This window comes from Melopsittacus undulatus, chromosome 16, assembly GCF_012275295.1.
Source record: "Melopsittacus undulatus isolate bMelUnd1 chromosome 16, bMelUnd1.mat.Z, whole genome shotgun sequence".
Classification (NCBI taxonomy): Eukaryota; Metazoa; Chordata; class Aves; order Psittaciformes; family Psittaculidae; genus Melopsittacus; species Melopsittacus undulatus.
Window position 1 is genome coordinate 1,480,138 of NC_047542.1, and position 27,786 is coordinate 1,507,923.

The 27,786-nt window shown below is 57.4% G+C and overlaps 1 protein-coding gene across 1 annotated transcript; it reads right to left on the bottom strand.

The window, feature by feature from the left end:
- Positions 1-5,754: 5,754 nt before the first annotated feature.
- LRRN2 (leucine rich repeat neuronal 2) lies at positions 5,755-27,066 on the bottom strand. The gene is made up of 2 exons (XM_005140871.3): positions 26,951-27,066; positions 5,755-8,102 (listed from the first exon to the last, which is right to left on the bottom strand). The coding sequence occupies exon 2, from the start codon at positions 7,825-7,827 to the stop codon at positions 5,755-5,757; it is 2,073 nt and encodes a 690-aa protein (XP_005140928.1). The 5' UTR covers positions 7,828-8,102; positions 26,951-27,066.
- Positions 27,067-27,786: the final 720 nt, after the last annotated feature.

Consider the following 27,786-nt stretch of genomic DNA (forward strand, 5'->3'; position numbering starts at 1 on the left):
GCAGTGGCCACCCTGACCTGATAGCACAGAGGGGACATTGGCCAGGCAGTGTTGTCACCTCTTCTCCAGATGTGGCAGTTAATGTGGGGTCCCAATTCAGACTCTTTTTTTCTGGAGGTGCTGAGCATTTGCCTGTCTCAGGTGGATGAATTCAGGGCTTCCATTGGTGTCTTATGGCAGATGAGTTCTTCTCTCACAGTGGGTTTACTATGAAGTGCAATATGAGAGGAGAGCTCCTTGGTAACCTCCAGCAGTGGTTGCAGCACATCTCCTAGGAGCAGTGTTGAGCAGAGCTAGCTGGCAATGCGCAGACTAAAAAGGTTTATCTGTTTCACTGCTCTTGTCTTCAGAGACATTGGTTGCTGTTCCTCAGGAGCCTGCTGAGGTCTCTTGGCACAAGTGTACTGTAGATCAGGTGTCACTTACTGATCCCCCTGCATTTCAGACACTTTTGCCTCCAGTTATCCCCAGAGCCAGCAAAATTCTTCCTTTGGTGGGTACTTAAGTTCGGTGTGGGAACTGTAGAGTGCCACTGAGCACATGAAAGTGCTCTACAGCGTGAAACCACATGTGTAGGTAAATGCTCTGTATTGGCAGCCAGAGGGACACACATCGCATTTACTCTTCTCAGTGACTGCTGACACACAGCAGCCTTTGCTTCAGCTCTTCACAAACCTCAGCATCCCTCTGCTGAATGTATTGTGGAGCCAGCTTACCCTACAGAAAGCCGTTACATGAGGTACAGAGATCCTTTGGAGCAGCCCCCTGGAGTGCTTACTCTGAACGGTGTTATCACGAGGACAGCTATGAGCTTTCTGACTGTGTTATGTATCTATTGTGGTGCATGGCTGTGATGGAGACCATAGTGCAGCTTCCCAGGGGCTGTTCCATCCTCCTGCATCCAGCATAGATTATATCTGGTACTGAGCAGTCTTCTCAAGAGCAAGCATGAGGCCCACACATTATACAGGGGTAATAAGTTGTGTTTGGAACAGCTCCAGAATCACAGGTGACCTTTGGACAGCAGCTTTTCTGCTCTGGAAGCCCTGCTTCAGTTACCTGTCTGCAAGGACTGGACTTTTCCTTGCTCCTCTGAAGAGGTGGAATTCCGAGTCCATGGTAGTATCTGGCCATCTGCCACAGGCTGGTTACACATCCCATCCACTTGCTCTCTGCACCTTATTAACAGGCAGCTTTGTGATTGCAGTCCTGTTTTCCTGTGCTCTTTTACCCTGGGCACATGCACTTGCTGCCCACCCGTGTGTGGGACACCCCATGCCTGCTACACAGAGTGGGTGCTTCAGGAAGATGCAGCCCACTGAGCTCTGCAGTTACCTTCAGCATCTCCACCTCTTAGAAGACACAACCACATATGAGGAGCAAACCAGAGGCAGGAACACGTCATACATCTGGCTTAAAGACTTGCTGGCTGGAAAGGGGGATTTCCTGCAGGAGCTCCCCCGTTGTTCCAGATCTTGTGTAGAACAGGGTACCATGCTGCACCCGCAGGCAGTGCTGTAGTCACAAGCAGGAGTGCTTGCTCCATCAAACAACCATCTCTGTGTTTGCACTATTGAAAGTAAGGCATGAGTTGCAGAATGAGCTGGTTTTGTGTCCTGTGCATAATGAATTGAATTAAATTGAGCGCGTTCTATGATAATTTGGCTTCTTTTGTCTTTAATTGATGCTGTTTCAGAGAAAACCATCCAGTCAATGCCTGTTCCCAGTTAAGGACCCTGTGATCTTCCTGCATGCCCAAGTTCCAGGGAGGAAGGATGGACCTCCCATCCCTCCCAGGACATATCTCCCTACAGGAAGGTAGGAGATGGTGGAAGCTGTCAGGAGCCACAGCAGGGGAACAGCTTTGGCTTCCTCTCCTGAGCCAGGCTAAGTACTTGCTGGATTGCTTCCCAGTTGGTTGCCAGGGCCCATCACCACCACAGGAGGGCCCCCACCAGCCGTGCAGGGCACAGAGCAGGGTGCTGGCAGCTCCGGGTTCACAGACCTCCCCTTTCAGCTGGCCCAAGTGAGGGACACGATCCCATGGGTTGTGTTTGGCTTTCCTTGGGTTCCTCCTGGCTCGCAGTGCTGGTGGAGCCCAGGAAACCAAAGTGGGAGACAGATGAGTTCTGCCCGTCTGTTGTAACCCAGCCCCACACAGACCCAGCAGTGATTGACCCCTTGCCAAGGAGGAGATGCTGCTTCACAATGCAGAGCACTTTGATGGCTTTGTAGGAAAACCACAGAGCTCCACCTGCGGGGCCAGGAGAACCAGAGCTGGCTCCTTGCTCCCTGACGTGTGGACACCTCTGGCAGATCTGGTTGTATTCATTGTCCTGCCTTGCTTGTTTCCTGCCTGTTCCCAGGAGCAGCTTCAGGCAGGGCTGGTGCCTGTTGGCTGGGCCTCATCCAGCACTGCAGTGGCTCTGAGAGCAGCAGCTGGACTCTGCCAGGCTTAAACCTGCAGCAGGGCAGCTCCTGGCTCTGCCCCAGCAATGCTCAAAGCTGCTGCTCACCCTGGGGGGTTTCCACAGGACCCTGACCAGGGCAATGGTGCCCACCCCATCTTTAACCATTTCCTCTGGCTGTTGCCCCCGCCTCCACACCTGCCCATATCGAATCCCTACCAAAACCCTGTATTCCCTGAGCTCTCATCCAGCCCTGGGGAAAGCCCCCAGATGGGTCCCTCCTCACCCCACAGCAGCCCCGCACTCACTGCCTGCTACTGCTGCCACTGAGCTGAGCTCTGCCTTGTGATTCCCTATTAATACAGAAGAGAAGGCTCCAGAGAGGCCTTAGAGCAGCTCCAATGTCTAAAGGGGCTGCAGGAAACCTAGAGAGGGGCTTGGGACAAGGGCCTGTAGGGACAGGCCAAGGGGAATGGCTTGAACCTGACCCAGGGGAGACTGAGCTGAGCTCTTAGGCAGAAGCTCTTCCCTGGGAGGATGCTGAGGCGCTGGCACAGGGTGCCCAGAGAAGCTGTGGCTGCCCCATCCCTGGCAGTGTTCAAGGCCAGGTTGGAGCAAACTGATTTGCTCTGGGAGCAGAGCCAGGATGGGAGAAGGAGGCTCCCACACCCTCACTCACTGTGGGGTCAGACCCCAATGTGCCCCCCATGCACACTGGGTCCTGAATCAATGATTTAAGCCTGCCCAGACAGGAGGAGCAGCCCCAGCAGCGAGCACCCACCTCAGCAGCACCTGCAGTACCCATGGTCCCTTGGCATCACTGATGGCTCCAAGTCCTTGCTCCTCCAAAGGCTCTGGTGCTGTGGGACAGACCCGGCCCACAACAGCATCCCCTGCAAATGGGGATCACACCAACAAGGTCAGTGCTTTTCTAGCCTCATGCTCCAAACAACACCATGCCACCACCCCTCCCACCCTGCTGCTTCCCATCAGTCTGAATTTAGTCCCAATTACCCATTTGAACACAGCTGAATCCATTTCCTTGGTGAGTGATGAGCTCCAATCACCTCTGTGCCATCCCCTCTTCCTTCCCGTGGTGACTTGTGGATGGAAAGGCTGAAGTGCTCGCTCCTGACCTCAGGGTGTGCTTGGAAGGGGAAAAGGGCCTTATGAAGACCATAAGTCACTGAGCAGCTCCGTGCCTCAGTTTCCCCACCTGCAGATCAGCACTAAGGGTGGGAGGGGGTGCAGCACTGGGGAGAGGTGCTTGCCCTGGGCATTGACAGGTAGATTGTCCTAAAGGTTTTGAAAGCTGCTTCTTCCGAATGGCATCATCCACAGGGATCACCCCACTGGCACTGCCCAAGGGGTGCTTTGATTTCAGTCATTCCTGAGGAAGCGCTGGTGAGGAGAGGCTTGCTTTGATTCCTTAATGCATTAATCAATAGGTGCCCATTGAGCCTCTGGAGCAGGCAGGGAGGGCCACTGAGGACTGGGCATCTCCACCATGGGACCCTCAGCAGGTCCAAGGGCTCTGTGAAAGAAGGACACAGGGATGGAACCACTCCAAAAATCACTTTTATTGGGTGCTTAAAATAGAGCCTGGCACACAATGTTCTTGCTTGGCTTTGCTGGGAGAAGCTCAGTTGCATGAGATCCACGATGCTGCTTGCACTGAGGAGGAGGGAGAGGGGCAGGAGCAGGGGACTGAGGGATTTTCTGCCTCTCCTCAAATGAAGGCAATAAATACATTACGAAAGAAAAACAGAGAAGTTAAACCTGAGGAGCAGCTCAGGAAGTGTGGATCATGGGGGAGGAACCTGTGCCCCGAGGGGGGACCTGGTGGCACAGGCTGGAGGAGAAGCATTTCCCAAACAAGCTGGTGACATCCTGGATGGATGGGAGGGAAGGAGAGGACAGGAGGTGATGGAGCCACCCCTGCTCTTCACCTGAGCATCTCTGAGAGCTGCGTCCCTGCACGGTGCCCTGGGGTGGAGCCTGCTGCTCCCTGCGGTCAGTGAAGCTGCTTCAGTGCTGAATCCCTTCTGCTGCTTAAACCTTGTTCTAACTGGAGCCGCCTTTTTACTGTGTCAGGGTCCTCTGGACCCTTCAAAGCCCCAGTAATTGGGCACAAGCAGCTCCACCCCAGAGAGTTCACATCTACATAGAGACACCAACTCCTGGGGTACCTTCACCCCCCCACCCCCAGGGCTGCCTGGGATGGGCCTTCCTGGTCTTTCCCACGAGAGGACCCTGGGTAAGGTGCTGGCTGAGCTCCGTGTGCACTGTGCCAACACCACGGGGCTGCACCAGGCTCTTGTGTGTGTTGGAAAAGGCACATTGTGTTTGGGGCTGCAGCAAAACCCAGCCCAGAACCCTTCCCGCTAGCAGACAGGGATGAGCTGCAGGCCCAAGCAAAGGGATGGCTCATTCACATGAACCAGGGAGAGGAGCATTGCTGCAGCATCACATTTGGCTTCACTGCATCCCTCCGTTTGGCACATCCCAGGGGATACCGGTGCATCCTCCCCTTCACAAGCGCAGGGATGCAGAGGGTGCAGGGGCTGTTCCACAGAGCCCTCAGTGTCTGCAAGGGGCTCCCACCATGAAGCCCTCCAGCCACACACCAGAACACAAAGGATTTACTTCCTTTTTTTCCCTTAAACAAGACCAGAAAAGCAAATTCCTCCCCCTCCCTTTATCTTCCCAGTTTTCCGGGTTTTATTCTTCAACATCACCCACAGGTTCACAGACCAGCTTTGAGCTCACACCAGGATGCAGGATCCCACCCGCTGCAGCCAGCCCCATGGGGATGCCAACTGAGACATGTGTCACCATCAGCATCAATCTTAGTTTACCCTCCTCTCCCTTCTGCTCCCCTCCAGCCAGCAACAGGGCAGGGAGGTGCTGGGAAGGTCGTGGCTGATTATCTCAATGCTCAGAAAACAACCCAAAAAAGGAACAAAGAGGAGATGTATCCCAAAGGAAAAGGCCTTTTTGTATTTCCAGACCAGGGAGTGTCCAGGGGAGGAGCCGACGCCGCTGCAGTGTCTGTGGTGCCAGGGGACATGGGACGGAAGGGGTGATCCTCTGATCACCTCTATGGCTCTTCCACTGCTCAGGGCATCGTCCCTTTGGGCCCCACTGAGCCCTCCCAGCTGCTCCGGAGCCATGCCCAGATCCAGACCCTGCACAGGGATCCGGACCCCTCCAGCGCCGCTGCTCTCCCATCGACCCGAGGTCACATCTGTGGAATTCCTGGGGGGTTTGTTCAGTTCTGGAGGTTTTGGTAAAAAAGAGTTTCCCCCTCCCTGCCTCCCACCCCCCCCTTCACCCCCAGCAGCTCTCAGCAGTCTGGGGGGGCTGCCTGCACCTCCACAGCCAGGAGCTGCCCCCCACACTGCCCCCGAGCCCAGGGCTGGCTAAAGGGGGGGTAGATCACACGCATGGCCATGCCCCCCCGCGGTGCTGCCCCGGTGCCATAGCGAGCCACGAGGCCGGCGGCGAGGAGCAGGAGGCAGAGCACCAGCACCATCAGGATGCTCCGCCTGCCCTCCAGGAGCAGGTAGCGCGGGGCAGCCTCCTTAGTCCTGGTGCTCACACAAGCCACCTTGGTCTGCAAGTCTACAAAGGCCACGTGGAGGCAAGCCCAGTACTCGGTGTCCTGGTGGAGCCGGGTGATGTTGTACGTGTGGGTGCCCATGGGGATCCGCGCCACGTTGGTCATGTCCAGGTTGGAGCTAAGCAAGAAGCTGGACCAGGTGAGGTTGGAGGAGATGGTGTTGAGATGTGGCTTCCAGGCAAGCAGGACGTGGTAGGCCTGGACGTCCACCACCACCAGCTCCAGGCTGTCCTCGCTGAGGGGGAAGGAGTGGTTGACCACGATGCTGATGCTCTTGATGTCTGCCCCGACAAGGTTGTGAGCCACGCACGTGTAGAGCCCGGCCTCGCGAGCCGAGAGCCCGCGGATCTCCAGCGTCCCTTCAGGGTGCACCCGGTACCGCCCCTCCTCCGTGTAGGGGAGCAGCTTCACCCCCAAAGGGGTGACCCAGTAGATCTCTGGGTCCGGCTCTGCCAGAGCTCGGCAATGCAAGGAGATGTTGTCACCATCGGCCGCCTCCAGGCGGGAGGGGAAGCTCTTGGTGGAGATGAGCGGCAGGCACTGATCCGTCATCTCCCGGAAGGGCACATCCCGGATGTGCCTCCTCTGGAGCTCCAGGGGCTCTGCGCACAGCGTGGACTGGGGCTCGATGAAGCGGATGTGGTTTTCTGTGCTGTTGACCCAGCGGATGACGCAGTCGCAGCGGATGGGGTTGCTGTGGATGCTGATCTCCTGCAGGTTGGGCAGGGACTCCACCGTCTGCTTATGCAAGGCACTTAGGGCATTGTTGTTGAGCATGAGGGTTTCCAGCTGGGGAAGGTGGTGGAACGCATTGGGGTGGATGAAGGACAGCTTGGGGTTGTTGGTCACATCCAGCTTGGTCAGCTCGGGGAGGTTGATCAAGGCAAACTGGTCTATGGACACCAGCTCCTCCATGTTGTTGAGCCCCAGCTCCTTGAGGTGCAGCATGTTCGTGAAGTCGCTTTGTTTGACCCTTTGCAATGGGTTTTTGTTCAGATCCAGGAACTTGAGGCCAGGAACTTGCTGCAGCGCCCGCTTGGGGACATCCACCAGCTTGTTGTCATAGAAGGAGAGGCTCTCGAGGCTCCTCAGCCCCTCCAGAGCATAGTCCGAGATCTCCCTCAGGTTCATCCCGGCCAAAACCAGGCTGCGCAGGTTGGCCAAGGGCCTGAAGTTCATGTCCAGGATCACATCCACCTTGTTCCCCCCAATCATGAGGATCTCCAGGCTGGGCAGCGTCTGGAACCAGCGGCTGTCGACGGCTCGCAGCAGGTTGGAGTTGAGGTGGAGGCGCAGGAGGCTGCCGAGCCCGGCGAAGGCGCGGGGCGCGATGCTGCGGAGCTGGTTGTGGTTCAGGTAAAGCTCCTGCAGGTTCCCCAGCCCTGGGAAGCTGCTGTCGGGCAGCTGGGAGAGCCGGTTCTCCTCCAGGTGCAGGCTGAGCAGCTGGGGCATGCTCCGGAGGCTGAAGTCCCGCACGTCAGAGAAGCTGTTCTGCGACAGGTCCAGCTCCGACAGGTTCCGGAGGTAGCCCAGCTCGCTCTGCTCCAGCCTGGCGATGTTGTTGCTCTGCAGGAGCAGGGTCTGGGTGCCCTCGGGCAGGTCCTGGGGCACGGCAGGGATGAAGAGGTCATTGCAGTCCACAGTGGCAGCCTCGCGGTACACGGAGCGTGGGGTGTACCAGGGCCGGATCTGGCACACGCACTGCGGGGGGCATTTCACCTTCCAGGGCACGATGGGGATGGCGGCGGCGGCAGCCACCATGCAGAGCAGGAGCGAGCTGCTTGGGAAGCGTCTCATGTTTGGCTGGAGGGAGCAGGAGCGCTCACAGGGCAGCGCCGGAGCAGGGCATGGGACCACAGCAGGGGGGGAACAGCATCTGCGGGAGGGGATGCTCCATGCGAGCCCCTGGCAGGATCAGCCTCTGCTGCCGCCTGCCCAGCCTGGTCCTGCCCCCCCGGAGCACATCACAACCAGGGCTGGAGCCTTCACTCAGAGCTTCGCCTCCTCTTCCTCCCCAGATGGTTCATTTTTGCAGCCGGCTGCATCCTTTGGGCTCCTCCTCAGGGTCATTCCTGAAAGAGGCCCCACAACAAACTGTTAGAGGAGACTTCATACCTGTGGCAAAGTCCCCCCAGCACCCAGCCCAGCCTCAACACAGACCAGCACCTCCATCCGGTCTGTTTTGTACCCATGGCATCAGCCATGCCCTCAGCTTCGAGTGCAACCAGCCCACAGATGCTCTGCCCAAGGCCACCAGCACATGAGCAAGCACAGCCCCTGCATGGTGGAGCTGCAGCACCCAAGGCAACCACCCAAACCCCCCAGGACAAAGCCTCCCAGATCCTTCTACAGCAGTGGCCCAAGGTGGGGGCAGTTTCCAGGGAGCAGGAAACTGATTGGGCTCACTCAAAGCTCCTGGGGAATGGAGAAACCCCTTAAACACCAACACCCCCCGTGCTGGGTGCAGCTCGAGCTTTGCCCCATTTCCTAGCACCTTTTCCAGGGAGGAAAGGGCTTCCAACCAAACGTTATTGAGCACTGCCTCATCCACGCCTTGTGCCAGAATCGATCCCGCACATCCCCTGCTGCGAGGGCATCGGCTTTTAAAGCATCTCCTGGAGAAACAGCGTTGAAGCAGGGGAAGGCTCTATTGATTCCTGCGTCCTCCTGATGGACCCACAGCTTTCTAAGTGCGCAGGCACTGCTGTGGCTGTAAATCCCTGCGGCCATGCAATATTATAGGATCTTTTCTCCCCAAAACAGTAACACAGAGGAACGTGAGGGTTTGTTTCCTTAGGGATGTGGGAAGAGCCCAGGAAAAGCACCTTGTTCCAAACCCTGTGGTACAGGATAGAGGCAGGACAGACCTCAGGAGGGATGGAGCTGACCCCTCATAAACCCTTGGTTTCTCCCCAGACTCAGAGCAAGGCAGGGAAGAGCAGGACTCAGATTTGAGGCTAATGAATGGAGCGATGAGGCTGGGGCTGTGAGGGTGAGCAGGGGACATCTCCTCCCCAGGACAGAGCCACTGCCTGCAAGGGAGTGGGAGATGCTGCCCAGGATAATGGGAGCCTCGGAGAACAGGAGGAGGCAGTGGCAGAGCAGGAGGGCTGCTGGGTGAGGTGGGACCAGGACACCCTGTCTGGGCTCTGAGAGCTTCCATGTCCCAGCTCCCCACCAGCCCCCGGCTGCTATTCCAGGCTCTTCCTTGGCGTGGGCTCAGTGGCAGTGACAGCAGGAGATGGGTGAAGCTTCTGCTCTTCTGCTGTTTTGCACCAAAAATACAGCTCCAGGGGGTGTTGGAACATTCCCTGTGGTGCCCCAGCACATGGGGAAGTGGAAAATACCCCCAATGCCTTTTCTTGCCCTGATCCCCACCCCAGGGATGCGATTTGGCTCTTCCCTCCTTTCCCAGCATGTACCCAATCCCTTCACCTCCCCAGGGCATTTCTGTGACCTCAAGGCTGTATTTCTCCCATCCCCTTTCCATGCAGCTCACTGCCAAGTGGGATTGCAAAGGTGCTGGAGCCCCAGTGTGCCTTTGGTGAGGGTTTTACCTGGGGAAATGAGGCACAAAGTGCCCAGGGCCAGGCTCCACGTGGCACCAGCCTGAATTTGCCATGATATTGTCTGTGGTGTTACTCGCTGATGAGGAATCTCTGTCCATCCCAGGCAGGTGTGCTCAGGGATGGAGAGGGGGAGAGAGTGGAGAAATATGGAAGGAGAAGGAATAAGGGGGAGCCTTGGTCCCGGAGCTCTCACCCGCTGCCTCTCTCCCTCTGTCACCTGTCCAACAGCCCGGATCTGGAGATAAACGGCTGCAGCTCAGCCCGGGGTGCTCCTGTCCTTCCCTCTCCCTTCCTGTGCCAGCAGAGCCGGATGCTCCCATCGAGTGCTGCCGGGCAGGAGGCGATGGGCGCCCGGCACCCCCAGTGGGACCCCACTCTGCCCGTGGCTCTGCACCAGCAGCGTTCAGGTCTGCTCCAGCCACGGGAGGAGGAAGTGCAGGATGCCAGGATGGGAACGTGAGGATGTCCTGGGCATCGCTTCCTTCGCACCAGGGACATGCGCACGCTGCCAGTCCAGCCCCTCTGCACACTGAGACAACACGAGGCCAAGCGGCACAGCCTCACCGTGACCTCATCCCACCTCTCAGCCCTGGCTGCTCTTAGGTCAGGACCTTCTCTGATGGCACATAGCAAGCTTTGTCCCCAGGCTGAGGTCACGTTTCCCCCATTTAAACCTTTGTGTGAAAGCTTCACTTTTATAGGTGATAAAAGCAGGAAGTAAATAGAGTTCTGTAACAATTACTTGTAAATGTTAGAAATAGGGTGCACTGCTGTTACCAGAAACACTCCTACATCATCTATCTGAAGGAAGATGCTGCATTAAATCCTGGTCCGCATCAATGCCTGTCCTGGATCTCCATCACTGCCTCCTCACCACAGGGCTGTATCCTATACAGCCTGCCTGATCTAGATCCCCAAGTACAGTTACAGTAGGACAAAGCCATTGTCATCGCCACGAGGGATCACTCCATCACATACATCCCGGAACACCAGAGGCTTCAATGCAGCTGAAGGCCTCAGTGGAAGCTTGGCTGAGCCCTGCTCTCCTGTGTCCCGGGCTTTAATTTGCTTCTACTGCTGATGGCAAACTGCTCCATGCATAGGCATGGGCAGGGTAACCTGTGGGTCAGGGTTTCTGGGCTCACCCCCTCTTAGATCCTTGCTGGGAATGTGGCAAAACAGTTCAGGCTTTCCTTCCCAAGCTCTCACACCTGCAATGCAAGGCAATGGCAACGCAAGTGCTTGCTGGATTTGGAAGCCAAACACATCCCCTACTTCCCACCGATGAAAGCACCCCGGGATGTTTCCCAGTTGCTCCTATCTCTGTGCAAGCACCTTCAAAGCACCGGGGTGGAAAAGAGTTTCCTCTGCTCGGAGCAAAGATCCCGACACCGGGAGCAAGGCCCCCACGTCACACACCAGGAACCAGCCCAAGATAAAGGAGAGACACCGAATCCTGCCCGTAACGTGGCAACGGCTCCCCCGGCACCCAGCAGCATCCCTCATCTGTATGCTCCAGCGCAGCCCCGCACCATGGCAACACCCTGCTCCGCACCCCGGGCGTGCTGCGGCCACACAGCGTCAGGCAGCTTCATTCAGCGGCTGCAAGGGGAGAAACTTTGTCTGTTTGAGGCCGTTCATTAGATCCGGATGCATTGCATGGCTCTGCTGCCTGCTTCCAGCGAGGGAGGCTGTGCCCCTCCTGCAGCTTCCCCCCTGATTAAAGCAAACCAGCGTGGAGCATGGGAACCCCTGCACAGAGACCCAGGGATGCTGCCTGCGGCCTCCTGCAGCTCTGCTGGCAGGGGGGAGAGGGCGTCATTTCTGCTTGTCAAGGAGGCAGGCAGGAGATAAGAGCTGCCGGGAGCGTGCAAAGCAATCCGCTGCCTGCACCTCGCTATCGAGCCCATCTGCCCGAGCCTCACGCAGCAGCTTCTTATCTGGATGCTGTTCTCCCTCCCTTTGGATGGTTTTTAATGAGGAAGGCTGGGAAATAAGCCTGTTGTTGCTCTTCTGTTGCTCCCAGGCTCTGGAAGGGTTGCAGTGGCTCTGCCTGCTTCCAAAATGCTCCCACATCTCTGGCTTCCCAGAGATGCTGCTGCCATCTTCCAGCATAGCCTCCAGCCTGGAATACGGAGGATTTGGCTTTGCTCAGTCACAATCTGCCCATGCAGCTGCTTTTTGTCCCATACTCATTGCCTAGGAATAAACAGAGTCCCATCCTGCTGGGACAGCAGGTGCCCTGTGGTCAGGGATGCTCAGGAAGGAGCTGGGGTCCCTGCGCAGCAGCTTCTCCAAAACCCGGCTCCCACAGTGGAGCTGAGGCTTTCTGGAGGTTTATTCCTCACGGGGCCCATTCCCAGGACTCTTCCCTACTCCTCATCTTCCTCCTTCCCTTCCTCCCTGGTGGCAGCAGTTGATGCCACAGGCTCTCACTGGGAGCAGCGCTGGGGACTGTGCTGGGGTGGGAGCCAGCTCCCCCTGTGACCCCCAGGCCACGGCAGTAGAGCCTCCAGGCTCTGCTCCCATCACTGTCTTTGCTCCGCTGCTTTATCAATTCCCTGATAATCCCTTGCCTGCCAAGTGCTCTTCCCGGCAGAGCCACTGCTTCCAGAGCTATCTCCAGGGTCTTCAAGCCGCTAATTTAGAGCTCTTCCGCTGCAGAAGCCATTGCTGAGCCTCTGAGAGCTCAGTGCAGGGTTTCAAATGGCATTTGCCTCCTTAAGCTCCCAGAGGCTTTAGAAAACGCTGTCTGTGATCAGTGAGGTCGCAGTCAGGTGGGTGGGCAGCTCCATGTGCCAAGCCCCAGCACCCACAGAGGGGTCCCAGCAAGGCAGGATGCCCCAAGCATCCCGAACCCATTCAACACCCTCATCTACTGTGCTTCATTCCCACTCCCCAGCTCCGCAGACACCACCAGCTCACAGGCACCACCTCCCAGGACCTTCCTGGCCAGGCTCAGCTCCACACGGCCCAGGTCAGAGGCACAGAACACATCTCCCATGCCCAGAGCAGCGAGCCCAGCAGCAGGATCCGTGCTGGCCCCACCATGCCGTGCCTGAGAGCCATTCCCAGCCCTGTAATGAGCTCTCCCGGTTCCTCCTCCCCGCTGGCTGCAAAGTGTTCAATAATTCAGGTGAGCTCTTGAAGGGTCTGGAAAACACCTCCAGGTCTTTCCTAATGAGCTCACCACAGACCTGCCAGCCAGGACCAGGTCCCTCCACCAGGACAGACACTGAGCAAGCACAGGGAATGGTGCACTGTGGGGTCCCCACATTCCTGACCCACACACACAGCACCGAGCATCTCCCAGCAGGATGGGGGTGGCCAGAGCCACATCCTGGCTGGTATGAAGCAGCAGGGACGCGAAGCAGCAGTGCCAAAGCTGGGCAGATTCAAACGAAGTCACAAGAGCACAACCTGGTGCAAAGTCCCCTGAGGGAGATGGGCTCTGCTGGTGCTTTCCAAGCCAAACCCTTCCAGTGTGGCCCATGCTGGGGGTGAGGTCATTGCTCTTGGTGGCAGGGTGAACATCCCTGCCCTGCTGAGCTCCTCTGCACTCTGGGAACAGCTCCCATCATTCAGAACCACCCGGGAAGCAGGAGAATCCAGGGAATCCCCACCCTGGAGGCACTAGCCCCAGCCCTGCTCCAGCAGGAATCTCTGCCTGCTTTAGCTGGTGGGACCGCAGGGATGGAGGCACCCATGGGTGACACCACGGCTCATCCCACTCATGGGTTCTGGCTGCAGGAGCACATCCATGAGCTGAGCCTGAGCCCTTTGCTCACTGCAAGCTGGAAACTGAGTACGATCAACAGAGGCTTGTGGGGAGAGCCCCGGCCTGGGGAGTGGAGCAGATGTGATTCCCAGATGGCCCTGCCAATTCCAGCCGATAACTAGGATGTTTCACACATCCAGCACACCAGAGAGCAAAAAAAGCTTAGTGATGCAGATGAGGGGCTGCATGGAAGCAGCTCTCAGGGTGGGCTTTGCCATCCTGCTCCTGGTGACCACGGCTACTCCCCAAGAGCAAGAGGAGGCAGGATGCCAAGAAGCCGTGGTCTGCATGGGGCCAAGCATTGCATAAATACAAGGGAAGGTGAAGGGGGAGCCTAAAGCACCACCCCTGCCCCTGCCATATAGTCCAATTGTGGGGAGAAGGCAATGGACTTGCCCAGGATGCAGCACATCCCACCTGTGTGCAACAAGTATGTGAGTGAGGAGAGAAATCCAGTGGCTGTTCTCACAGGGCCAGTGCTACTGCAGAGGACCATGATCCAGGATCTTGCAGTTGTTTCAATTCCAGTGACATGAGGAGTTTTAAGTGATGGAAATGCCACACTAAACCCTGGTTTCCCACATGGAACACACAGAGATGGGAACCTCACTGGAAGGGTTAATCCCCCCTTCCTCTCCCTTTGCTAAAGGAGAGATTTCATGCCATGCTGTATAAATAAACTAATGTGATATTACAAAGGACTGCAGCTCAGTATATTAGATACCGCAGCACTGTTGCAGGGCATCTGTCAGCACCAATCACAGTGACTGATGACTTAGCAAGAATGGACCTGACATTTCCAAATGAGCTGTTTGGAGAGAGCTGTCATTCAAAGTGGAGCGAAACTGAAATAATAATGATAAACCCCAGATAGGAACAGGAAGAGGACTGGGAACATTTGCTGCCCCTGTCCCACCTACTTAAGGGGTTCCCAGCTTGGCAGCAGGACAACTCGGCACAGTGACTGCTGAGTCCATAGGGTGGGAGGGAAAGTGGCCATGGACTCTCTAGAAGCAAAGCTTTGCTAAGGCACAGCCCAGATTCCTCTTCCGGACCCAACCCAGAGCCTGGGGATGCAGCATCCCCCATGGCAGAGGTGGGCAGGAGCACACATGCAGCCGGTGGGTGCATCCCTGGGTGGGTGCTGCTGCAGTCAGGGTACCTGAGCTGCATGGGCAGGCAGGGGGGACGGGGGACAGGACACAGACAAGCTGCCATCGCCTTGTCTCGGAAGGAACTGACAGAACACTGCTTTCCAAACAGGCACAGAAGCTGCTCTCCGCATGGCTGAGCCCCGAGTGGATCTTTATCCCTTTCCGGCGCAGGAGGAAGGAGAGGGGCTGTTTTCAGAGCAGCTTTCAGATGTGTCATTACAGGTATACAGAAGGGCTGTAAAATGCCTGATAAGCCCAACACAGGCTGCGGGCGTGTGTGTGCCTGTGCACTGAGAGAGAAGGGAAAGGCAAGAACCATTTTCAAGCAGGAGCCCCCAGCAGCAGCACCACAGCAAGAGCTCTGCACAGCACAGAGCACAATAAAGGACTTCACCTTTCCTGTGCCTCCTCTGCAGCCACCTCCAGGGTGTTTGCACCAAGCACGGTAGGGAGAGGAGGGAAGAGCTCAAGCAGACGCTGCTGAGGGGACAAAAGTGGGGACAGGCTCCTCTGAGGGTGCAGATTTACAGCCCCAAGACTCCCCAGAATGAACCCACTGCAGGGAAGAGCTCTAAGAAGAGCAGAGGGAAGACCCAGAGCTGCTGAACCCTCCCTCTGCCTGCAAAACACCTGCAGCGATTATCCTGGGGCTTAATGAGCACAGAGCTGCCCCTCCCCAGCCAAGCACCATCACTCAGCACCGAACAGGACCCGACCAATTAAACAGGCTCTAACGGGCTCCTCCTGGCCCTGATGAGGCCCCATCATTACGTGATTGCTGCCAAGCCCAGCGCTGAGTGACAGCTCCAGGAGCTGCCAGTCCCCATCTGGTGACAGTGGGACCAGCGCTGGTGACCCCGAGCTGCCTGCACCGGGTGGGCACCACTGCTCGGGGCAGCTGAGGGGGGATGTGGGGCTGCATCCCCAGAGCATGAGGGAGGGGAGACACCCCCCCCCCCCCCATCCTGCATCCAGCTCCGGGGACAGCACCACAGGAGGGACGTGCCCTGCTCCTGCTCTCTATCCCCTGCCTGCTGCTTTTGATGGGGTGAAGTAGCAGAGCAGCCATGTCCCAGCATGGGGCTCGAGGCCACTCAACCTCATGGGGTTTGGAGAAGTTATGAAACCAGGTTTCCATCCATCCATGGGTCACAGAAAGTCCATTCCCCTTTAAAACAAAGCTATCAGAGCTCCTGCTCCACTCCCGGTGATCACCACCTGCCAGCGCCTCGTTCCCTCTGCAGTTTCAATTGCTGCTATTACAGAGCTGCAGTGCTTCACCCCAGAGGAGGCTCAGGCTCCCCATCAGGCCGAAGGAGCCCTCTCCTTAGTGCTTGTGTTAGAATTACCTGGCCCTTGGTGCCGGTTGGGGGAAGCTGTGCAGCCCATGGCACAGCCCCTGCTCCCTGCCTGTTGCTTTGCCCAGTGCTCAGTGATGCACAGAAGCTGCAGAGCAGGAGGGGGCTGGGGCCGGGCTACTCGGGAGTGGAGGATGCGATGCGTGAACAGATCCAGCGCCTGGGGCTGCTGTATCCCAGAGACAGCTCCAGCATCCACTTCCTGTTGAGGAAGAGGGGAAGGGAGGCTCGGGAGGCTCGAGGTGGTGACACAAAACTCACCAAACTTGGGCAGTTTTGCTTCTCTGGCATCAAGCAGCTTCTGACCTGAGCTCCGCCAGAGCCCCACTTGGTATTCGAGCCCCAGCAACCACCTTCTTCAATCTCAATGAAGTATTAAGTGAAAGGCAATTCGGTGAGGCCGTGAATTCATTAGAGACTACAGCGAGATGTAAGAGGTGCTACGGGTGATGATGTGGTGGGGAGGTGGGGAGAGCAGGGGGCCGGCAGACACCTACAAGTAGCAGCGAGTTAAAGCCAGGAAGGGGGAACAAAACCACGTTGTTTTAGATGAAGATTAAATGACAGCCCCTGCTTCAAAGGGCAAGCGCAAGAGGCAAACGGGCTGTGACAAACCAGAATGCATGGACACAGGCAGCCAATTCCCTTAAATACAACTTTTATTGGCCATGAGATCTGAAACCAAGCAGTCCTCAATAGGGATTAATGGCTTTCCTTGGCCTCCCCCAGCACTTTCCAGCCCAGGAAGGGCCCAGCTGCAGGCGGGGATGCCCAAGGGCCGTGGGAGGAAGAGCGAGACGGAATCACTTAGCCTTCATTAGGGCAAATTAAAATCAGAAGCGAGATGACAATTACAATTTGTGACCAGTTAATTGTTCTCCTCAGAACCTGATTGTGCGCACAGGGAATTCATTGTTCCAAGTCCCAGGTGGGTTGGCTTTGGACCCTGCTGAGGAAGAGGAGTTCCAAGCAGGAATGCAGGCTGCACTGCTGGGCATCACCAGCCCAGGGACTGCCAGACCCCCTCACTGGGCTCACCCTGTGTTACTCCCGGCTCTATGGCACAGCAGTGCTGGACCTGCTGCCTCCATAGCACCCATGGTCCTCACCCTGCACTGGGGCACAGGGGCCTTGCCCGCACCCCCAGCCGGGGGGAGCTCCATTCACACCGGGGTGGGTGAGTGCTGCAGCCGCGGCGGCTCCGGCATCCATCCGGCACCGAGCGTGCTGCGTCAAGCCCAGCTCCCATCAATCAGCCTCCCCCTTCAGAGCATCCTTCTTGGTTCTCATCCCCAGGGTGCTCGGGAAAGGGTGTTGTGAGTGCTCGGCTGTATTTATAGCTGCTAATGGGGCTGCCAGAGAGGGGGAAGGTGCCAGGTTTCAGCGGAAAGGGAGACCTCCCGCTCCTACCTTCGCTCCAGCTTCCCACCCGCTGGGTTCCTGGCAGGCTCCTGTGTGCCACGGTGCTCACCAGCTCTGCGGGGGGCTGCAGAACCCAGGCTCGCACCAGCCCCATGTCCTGGGATGCAGGCTGGAGCGTGGCTCTCCCGCAGGAGCTCATCTGCTGTGATGTGCCCCCAGCGATCCCCTCTCCATCACTGCCCAGCAGAGGGGCCTTCCCCTTCCCACCTCCCCATGTTGCAGGTTAGCTGAGAGGTTCATGAGTGTCTCTGTGGGAGCAGGGGATATCTCAGCCTGGTTCCCCACCACGGTACCACCATCACAGCCCTGCTGCTGCCTCTGTTCCCTGCCTGACCCTTCTGCATCCCACACAACCAGCGATGCAGAGCTACAGCATCTCCCACCGGCTGCAGCTCCTGTCCCTGCAGATGGGTCCCCAGGAGCCAGGGGGGTCCTTATCCCTGGCTTGATTTGAGCCACAAGCAGCTCCCGCTGGCGCAGAGGACGGAGCGAGGCGGCTGCCAGGGGCTGGGATGTGGTAGCTCCTGTGGCTGTACACGCCTGTTGAGCTGCGACATGACAGCAATAGCAGCTCATAATCCCCGCAATTGTGTGTTTGTGCCTTGCAGCACTGTGTGTGCTGGAGACACAGGTGCACGCCAGGAAATGATGATCTACATTGCCATGACAAACCATTTCCCTCTGTTGTACGTTGCAGAGACAGGGAAAGACCCCGCAGATTGTTGCGGTGGGAGGGAACGCCGCCGCCGCAGGGAAACAGCTCCTTGTTAACCATTTGGGACAGGGGTTGCAAAGGAATCATCTCCCGTGGTCTCATCTACAGGATACAGACAGCTCCAAAGCTCTGGACACTGAGTCCTCTTGAAAAGCCAGTCCTGCAGAGGAGCTGTGGGTGAAGAGAGATGCTCAGATCTCTTCCATTCATTTCTTCATCTCTCCAGTCAGACAAACAAGGAGCATGCCTAGAGCTGCAGCAGGCTCTCTTGGAGCTTTCCTCTCTCAAGATGTTAAAGCCCAGACGAATGTGTCCATCTCTGTGTTGCTCCTGGTCGCTTGGACACTCCGGGGTCCTCATCCTGTCCAGCACAAAGGCTTGGGCGCTGTCCCAGCCTGTGGGCATCTCGGGCCCTAAATCAGGCAGACCAATGGCCAGATGCTGCCTGTGCTGCATCATCCTGGGTGACATTCCCTGGCAGACCCACTCAAAAACAGGGAGGATGGACACCCCTTGGCACAGCCTGGGGGTGGTCATTAAGGCTGGCTCTTTTACAGAGCAGCCCCCAAAGACTCCCCCCCTTCATTTACCCACACCAAGGCCAAGGGCAGCATCCTCTGAGTGAGGATGCTCTCGGCAATGTCAAAGGATTTTGAGCTCTGGTACCCACGTGGTGCTGCACAGACCAGCCTTAAGCCACCCAGGGCTACAGGCAGAGGGGACAGAAACCAGGGAGGGCTCATCCATGTCCTTCTGCTGGGCAAAATCCCTGGAATAAGGCACTGACTCCCAGTGTGACAATAGGAGCGCTGGGGAAGGTGGCTCACAGCAGCCCAGGGTGCTGGGTCCAGAGCACAGGAATGGCAGGAGCTGCTCCAGAATGTCCCTCTGGGATATGCTAGGAAGAAATGTTTTGCCATCCCAGTGTTAGATGTTAGTCCCTTCAGAGGGATAAATCACAGCTCTTTAAACTTCCTTCAGCAGGGAGGGGGTGTGGGGAGGAGCAAGTTATTAAACAAGGCTTTAGATAGGGAATGAATTCCTGGGTGTAATTAAACTCTAATCCATGGTGGGATCTCTCCTGTTATTTCTCTGGAGGTGCCTGTTGTTGGAAACAGTATTTCTCCAGCTCAGCAATCCTGCTGCAGGCAGGGAATGCTGCACAGATAGTGCTGGGGAACCAGGGACTGCCACTGGGGAGCTCAGCTCCATCTTTCCTGTCCACACATGGCTTAAAGTGCTCTTCCAGGGGTGAAGGGAGCCTGGGACATCCTGCAGGGACACTCACTGGTGGCAGGGGCACAGGCAGGGTTTGGTACCACCGAAGTGATGGGCAGGTGACTGCAGCAGCAGTGGATGGGTGCAGAACATGGTCACATCACACATGCAACAGGGGGAGAGCCCAGCCCTGCTCTTAGGCCAGGTGGCTGTGATAATGGGCTGGAGTTATAAATCACCTCCTGAGGGCTTGAGGACCCCGTGGGGTGACACAACAGAGCATACCAATGGTGTCTGTGGATGCAGAATGCTCCAGAGGGGCTGAACCTGCCCTACAGAGGCCTGGATCCCATCCTGCTTCCCACCACAGACCACATCCCGAGGAGCTCTGCTCTGTTGCCAGGATGACCCCAGAGCTGCCCAGGGACAGCTCAGTTCTCCCTTCCCTGTGCTGCATCCAGCAGCCGAGCTCTGTGCCTGCAGGACAGGGCGAAGAGGAGGGAAGCTCCAGCAATAACAAAACAAGAAGAGCAGATCCAGGCTGGTGACAACCCATCAGGCAAGGGGGACAGGCCCCAGCCCCTGTGCTGCAGCAGCTTCTCACTGACCCCGAGAGCTCCCAGGACTTTCCATGCTTTTATGGCTTAAACAATTCAGCAGGAGTTGCAAACCCAATGTTTCAGCCAGAAGGACATGGGTGACAATAAAGGGGTGGACACGAAGCTGGTCCTGGCCATGCCAGCAGCTTTGTTCCCTGGGTCTCTGTTTACCCTCCATGCTATTTCTCCTGTGCAAAACACAGGGGACAGCCAAGGGCCAAAGCTCAGGACCAGCAACCAGGACCTGGCCCTCAGGTGAAGGCACAAAGACCCTGTGCTGGGTTCACCCAGGAAGAGCTCAGATCTTCACCAGGGGACATCTTCCCAGCACCAGGGGTGCTGCTCCTGAAGCTGGAGGCACCACAGTGGCACCCCCAGCCCAGCCCAGGCTCTGGCCCCACTTGGGATGTGCCTGCTCTTAGGGCTGAGGGGAGAGGAGGCAACCTCCAGCAGTCATAAAAGCAGATGGAGATCGGTGCAAATGGCAATAAGTCATTAGGAATCATAAGAAAAATGTACAGTTGCCATAGCAACTGCCGGCACGGCTTTGGGGATGCTGCACCCCCTCCTCAGGCACAGAGCTGCTCAATGGGGATGGAGGCAAAGCCCCGGGTGTTCCCAGAGAACCCCCTGCTGAGGAGGGCTTGAGAAGTTGGGATGGCTCCATGGCACTACCCTTATGGGGCCTGGGGATGCTGAGCCCCTCCCTGGAGAGCAGAGGGGCTTTGGCACCAGCAGAGACCACAGACGTGGTTTACAATGGGATGGGGATGATTTATTACTCCCAAACCACAGTGGTCCTTCCAGCAGCATGAGCCAAGGGGCCTGCACATCTCTCACTGCACCCACCCATGGGAAGGACCCAACACCCAGCCCCCAAATCTCCAAGTTTCCTACACTGGGGTCCCACCACCCATAGGTGAATTCCAGGGCCCTCAGTGGCTGCTAAAGGTCCCTCTCCAGAATGAAACATGGAATGGTTTGGGTTGGAAGGGACTTTAAAGCTCACCCAGTTCCAACCCCTGCCACAGGCATCTTCCACCAGAGCAGCTGCTCCAAGGGATGGAAGAACCCTTCACAGGCGAGGATTTGGGCTTATTCCTGGCAAACCCCACTTGGGTTTATTTTAATTAAAATCATCTCAGTGGCTGCTGAGAGCCTGAGGGCAGAGGAAGGGAGAAGGGAATTACTGGTGCAGAGGGAATTATCCTGCAGGACCAAGACTGTCAGGAGCTGGGGTGACCCAGCCCCTGGCATTGGTGCACTGGAGCCAGAGCTTTGAGCCAAGAAGTGACCCTCGAGTCTCTTTGTTCCCTTTTCCCATGTTAATTCCAAAGCCCCCAGTTCCCAGGGCTGCCATGCAACAGGAAAACGTGGTCCCTGTCCCTGCCGGCTGTCACAGGATGAAACAAGCTCCGAGCACGGGCAGAGCAGAAGATGCTGCTCTCCATCAGCTGGGAATCACAGCCCTCGACGGTCCCACGCGTGTCCCCCCTCCCGCAGCTGCATGTGACTGGCGGAAATGTCACCCACTTGTCTTGGATTCGCACACAGCATCTCCCCCCGGGAGCTTTCTTCCCGATTATTCCCAGAATTAGCTCTCTTCCGATGGGGATGAGTGGCTCATTGCCTCTTAGTCATCCTGGGCTGCTGCGGAGAGCAGCGAGCAGCACCGTGGGGCAATCCTGCAGCAGCACGGGCTTGGGAGAGGCAATTCCTGGCTGCCTGCAGCCCCAAGGGCAAGAGGGGGATGAGGGGCTGCCTGTGCCCCAGCACAGTGGGGTGTGTGGGGCCTTCAGCAGAGTGGGCTGTGCCCTGTGATGCATCCAGCTTTGGGAACAGCATCTCTGGTGCTTCCCTTTGCTAAGTCACAGCTTGGTTTTTCCCTGGAAGGCCAAGGAGGGCCATGGGGTCTGGGAAGGAATGGCTTTTGGGGGGCAGGAGCCAGTGAAACAGGGAACAAAAGCCCTGTGAGGAGCAAGAGGGGTTGTGTGAACCCCCTGCTCGGTGGGGTCTGAGATACCACTTCCATGCTGTGCTTTCAGCCATGCTGGTGGGACACTGAGCTGCTCCTCAGTGAAACTCAGCACAGGGAGGACTCAGCCCGATCAACCCTGGCTGCAAACTCACCCCTTCCTGCTTCAGAAACCACTCAGCTCCTCAGGTATTCCCAGGCACCGCCCGAGGAGAGCATCCGCACCAAGGACACCAGGAAAAATCAGATGGCACCAAGCATCTGCATCAGCCCACGCCATGCACTGGGAGAGGCTGCTCCATGAGGCCAGAGCCCATCGCCCCTTCCCTGCACACCCACCATTGCCTTTGGCTTTCCCTGCCCCATCCCTGCTCCTCACCCTTAGAAATAGAAACTAAATCAAAGCACAACATGGGGCTGCTCAGCCAGGGAGGACAACAGCAGCCAGGGAAGGGGGGACAAAGGGGTCTGCAGCTTCCCAAGAGGGCTTAACCAGCACAGAGGGAGTCAACAGCATTCAAGAGCCATGAAGCTGGAGCATCACTGAAACCCTTCTTCCCTCTCCAGCAATAGCTTCACGGGAAGGGAAGAACAGTGGTGCTTCCAGCACGGAGCAGGACTCGGGCACAGTGCTCCAACCCAGCAGCAATGGAGCCCACCCTGGACCTGCTCCTCGGTGCTTCCAAGGGCTGGCTGCAGGGATGAGCCCTGCCGCAGGGTGGGAAGCAGAGCAGCCATGGGCTGCAGCTTGGTGCGGGTGAGCTGGAGCTGCACAGAGCCCTGCGCCAGCGCAGCGCCGGGACAACGAGCCCGGCCCCAGCACTGTGGCAGCACGTGGGAGGTTGGGAATGTGACTCAGAAATAGGACTCGGCAGGATTTTCCATGGGAATAAAGAGCTACACTGGGAAATGCAGCTTCTGATCAACCGCGAGGATTTGCGAAGCTGGATCAAACGCTGCAGATCCTCTTTGGGACAACGAGTCCAAAGTCCAAATGGGCTTTTCCAGCCAAGGGAGAGGATGGGATTATGTGCTGCCAAACAGTGGTTTGAACAACCAAACCGTTTGATTAAATGTGATAATTTTACTATAACAACCGACCGACCCCCAGTGGAAATGCTGGGTCCAGCACACACCAAACGGGTTCATTTTTATGTTGCACACATAGGGAAAACCCTCAGTTTTTCATTTTTAGGTGGTTTTTCTCCTTTGCCTTTTCCCCTCTGTATTCCCAGGCTGTTGATCTGTAGCCACAACAGGAACACAGGACAGAGCAGAGATGAGCTTCCCTGGGCTCTGGGGCAAAGATGCTTTCTTCCTTTGTGTCCCCAAAGGAGGGAGCTGGAGTTGGCTCATCTCTGCCTTTGGGAAAGGCTGGTTCAAATGGGAACCCCCTGTAGCTGGTTACAGATTCCTTGCTGATTAAGGCTTTTACGGTCTAAGCAAGCAGGAAGCGTCACAGGACCCAATGGCAAAACCAGAACCCAACCCCAGGCTCAGCTGTGGCCAGCAGGAAGGACAAAGCTCCGACCTCACACACGAATTTAATCTTGGAGTGATTTGTTTTATGGCTGGTTATAAATGCCACCATATAGGGTTTTCTGATAGCGCTTGGGATAGGCTATGAAAACTGATGGGAGCCTGGATGGGGTCAGGAGCCATTGGAGCCGCTCTTCGCTGCTGCAAGGGGGGAGCTGGCATTAATTCCATGTAGAGCCAGTGAATAATTTATCACAAGTAATTTATTGACTAAGTTTGTTCCTTTTCCCTGTCTGGGTGAAAAGCACCCCCCATGCACAGAGCCAGCACCAGTCTTAGGCACCACTTAAGTCCCAATTAAAGCCCTTTGTGAATTGTCTGGGAACAGATCCCAATTTTCCCGGTTTTTATTTGTTATTCAGCATTACACACCAAGCGGAGCCGACACAGAATTCCTGCTCGGCAGCGTGTTTGCAAACAGTTCCTGGGGAGCACCCACCGCAAGGGCTCCATGCTCTGAGGGGACAGGGTGGGTACTTGTGCCCTCATCCCTCCCTCTTGGGGATGGTGACTTTTGAGGGACCTCATTTCCCACATCCAAGAGGCCCAAGTGCTCACCACTATAATGGATAGGGAAAGGCAGCGGGTGCTGGGGCTCTCCCTCCTGCTCCGAGGTGCAAGCAGAGCTGTTTTCTCAGCCATTTATCGCCTTCCTAAAACCCACTCACTGGAACAGCCTCTTACAAAACCCACTATAAATATATTTATCACAAAATACTCTCTGCCGTCAACAGCCACTAACCCTGCACATATCCCTCACCACCTATGAGCTGGAGCAGCTGGGCATTTCAGCCAGTCCAGCAGTGAGGGGTCTGGAAAGGACACGTGTGGGGATGGATGGAGGGGGCCATATGCAGAAGGGCAAAGAGGGGATGTCCTGGGTTCATAACTCCAGAGCATCAGCAGCCAAAGCCTGAGCTCAAAGGCAGAGCCCAGCGTGGGGCCGTGCAGACAGAGCCTGGCTCCCATCTCAAGGAGTAGTTTTCAGCTCATCTCATTGTGATGTTTCTCCTGATGCTCTTCTCCAGCAAGCAGCAGACAGCACTGAGCTCAGCAGCAGCTCCCATTCACCTTCTGGTGGCTTTCCCCAGCCAGGGATGGGCAGAGCCGCAGCTTTTGATGCAGAGCGCAGGGGAGGGAAACAACAGTTCCATTTCCAGGAGGAAAACCAGAGCCATGGGTGCCCTCCACCCCATGCAGAACAGAGGGAGAGCAGCCAGGGGTCAGTGCCGGTGGCCTCCTGCTTTGTCTTGGGTGGAGGGCAGCGAAACAGCCCCTTAAGGTGCTTCCTGGCCAAAGGCTGTGAGAGCCATAAGGGAGGGTGGTGGTGAGCTGCTGTGTGCACAGAGGGGATCACACGGGTCCTGGGCTGCCATCTCTGCTCTTTAGGAAATAAGCCACGTGCCAACAGGAATGTTATCCCATGGGCAGCTTTTAAGACAGAAGGGAGGAGGCATTCAGGGACCAGCACCAGACCTGAAGGTGGTTTAGGTGATTCATCATCTGTTGGGAATAAAGCAAGCAAGAGAGCCCTGTGCTCACATTCCCTGTGTTTGATGCTGGCGGGGTGATGGAGTCCCTACCTTTCAGTTGCCCCCTGGAATGAGCTCTGGACCTTCCTCCATCCCTGTGTTCTAGCCAGGAAATTCAGGATCACATCCCTAAAAGGCAGCAACCAGCTCCAGCGAGGAGCAGGGCCGATCCCTCTGCTGCTCTTCAAAGCAGGAGCAGCTACATCTGGTGCGAGCTGCTGGAGCTCCATTGGGAACCGGAGCTTCCCCATCACCGCCTTTGAAGCGCTGAGCAGAGGGGCTGCCCCAGTTCCCTGCGGAGGCAATTACAGAGCTTAATGTACAGCACTGTGGGGAAAGAGGATTCCTGGCGTTCCAGCACCCGTCGTGCATGGGGATGGGTTTAGCTCCCGGTCCTGCCTAGCCCACCACCCCCTTCCCCTGCACCAGCGGGAGCTGGCAGGCTCTGCGATGGGTGTTGGCACAGCTCAGCCCTGGCAGCTGATGCTGAGCTCCTGTTTTTACACTGCAGAAGATGAGAAAGGTCCCACCCAAAGGAAGGGGTTTAAAATGGCTGAGGAGCAGGGATTCACCCCCAGATGTGGGCTTCAGCCCTGCCCTGCACAGCCACAACCTGCCAGACCAGCCCCTAGTGACTATAGAGGGAGAAAGGAGAGCCATGCACCCAGCAGAGGCTGAGCCAGCAGGACCAGGGGCACAGGGAGCCAGGGTGGGAGCTGGGTGACAGCACCCCACATCCCAGACATGAACCAGGGACTGATGGGCACCCACAAGAGGTAAAGCCCCATGGCAGGGAGCAATCAGTGCGCTGGGAAACTTGCATGCAAGCCATCCCATCATCCGAGGGCTGCGCTGTGCTCAGGCTTTGAGAGACAGAAGCAAGATGTTTGTTTCTCAGCCTTGCTATGAGCTCTGCCAGCATCCGTGCTGCGGGAGCAGGGATGCTCATCCCCAAAGCAACGGCAGGGCTGGGTCCTGGCTCAGCACCGGCACAGCAACAAGAGGTGGGTGAGACAGGCAGCGTCTGTTCATGGTTCTGACCTCCCAGGCTTCCTAGATCATGGCTTCAGGAACATGCCCAGAGCTGGCAGCAGCATCTGCCTGCAACTCCCAGCAAAAGCCTCCTGGGAAACACTGCTCCAAGGGTCCTTTTCCCTTTTCCCTCTGGGGTCTCACTGCCAGGCTGGGACAAGCCCTGGGTGGCAAAGGGCATTGCTGAGAGCCCTCAGATCTCTTTTTCCAGACTGTGGAGTGAAGCGAGAGGATGTGAGGAGAGCCGGTGCCTGTCCAAACACCAGGGAGAGACGAGGACAGCCACACACAGAGCCATAGGGTCCCCCAGCCCTGAGCACCCTTCCCAGACTGGGTCAGCACAAGGGTGCACAGCGGCCCTTCCCTGATCCCCGTCGCTCCCAAGGGCACAGCCACACACACACAGTGGAGGTACGAGGGATTCCAGGGGTGCAGGTGGGTGCAGGCAAGAGGAGGGGATCGGGAAGGGTTGGGGGTCAGAACCAGCACATTACAACGACACGGCTGCCCCCGGGGTTTGCTTTGCCATCACCCTTCGGAGGAGGGGGAAGACCAAAGGACCAGGCTGGTTTATTTAACGCAGCCTCTTCCCTGCACTCAACTTCGCTCCTTCCACACTCCCCCGGAGGGGTTCAAGCACCGGGAGCTGCTCGCAGCCGCTTCCGTCTCAATCCCCCCCTCCGGCATCGTCACGGTCACCCCACGTTCCCATCGGTGCCTCGGTGGGGATCGACTCGATCCCAGAAGAGTTTCCAGGACCGCGCACCCGTCCATGCCAAGGCAAACCTGCTCTCCCCGCTGCCTCCCTCCCGGAGCGCACGGCTGCGGGGCGCATTCCCCTTTGTACCGTCTCTTACATCTCACACGCACCATTTCTCACCCCCTTCCTCTGGGAGGAGAAGGAGAAAATGAACCCAAACAAAACCCTGACCCCGCAAACTGCCGAGCAGCGGCTCCGTGTCGCAGAGCACCCCCCAGAGCCACCACCGCCCCCCAAACAGCGCTCACTGGGGCTGGAGCCTCACTTACCCTTGGGCTCTCCTCCCGTCCCCCGGCGCCACTGGCATCGGCCTCAGCTGCCCGCACATCTGGGTCGCGCAGAGTCCCCCCCGACAGACAAAGGGCCGGGGTGCGCTGGACCTGCCCGAGCCGGGGGGGGGGGGGGGGGGGGTGTCTGTCCTTGTCCCTTTGTGGTGGGGATCAAGGGACTGGAGGCCGCCCCTGCGGCTGCCCTCAGCTCCGGAGGCAGCGGGGAGAGACCTCTCCCTCCCCTCGCTCGGCTCCTTTGCAGCCGCTGCCTGCAAAGGCTGCCCCCTCCTCTTCCTCCTCCTCTCCCCTCCCTTTCCCAGCCCTCCTCCTCCTCCTCGCTCGGCTCCTGTCGCCACAACGAGCCTCCCACCTGAATCCGCTCCTGCCGGCTGCGCCCTTAACCCCTGCGGCTCTGCCCAGCACCCGAGGGGCACCCCCAGCCCCTCTGGGTGATGCTGCCGAGCTCCAGATAGGAAAAGCTCCGGCAAGGGCTGAGCTCGCAGCCCTCGGCACCTGCAGCACATCCTCGGGTTCTCACCCCACAGGCTGCTCTTCCACGATGCTGCATGGTCTGGAGGGAAGTGGGAGGCTCAGCAGGGTGGGCTTGTGGGTGCCCACCAGCACCCAAAGGACCTGCTTTGCCTTTGGAAGGATCTGGCTGTGCAGGGTCTCGGGGGTGTTTCACACCTACCCTGTCCCCAGTGCACCCAAGCTGACAGAACAGATGCCCCATGGGTATTGCAGCACCTTGGGGTGGCTGGGTTCCTAGGTCAGACGTGCTGCCCCCGGTTCACCTTCCCTGGAAAGGGGAGCTCAGAGGCTCTTAACCTTGAAAA

Bases quoted from the DNA above. Each gene is read 5' to 3' on its own strand.
- LRRN2 (XM_005140871.3), bottom strand. From the start codon at position 7,827: ATGAGACGCTTCCCAAGCAGCTCGCTCCTGCTCTGCATGGTGGCTGCC.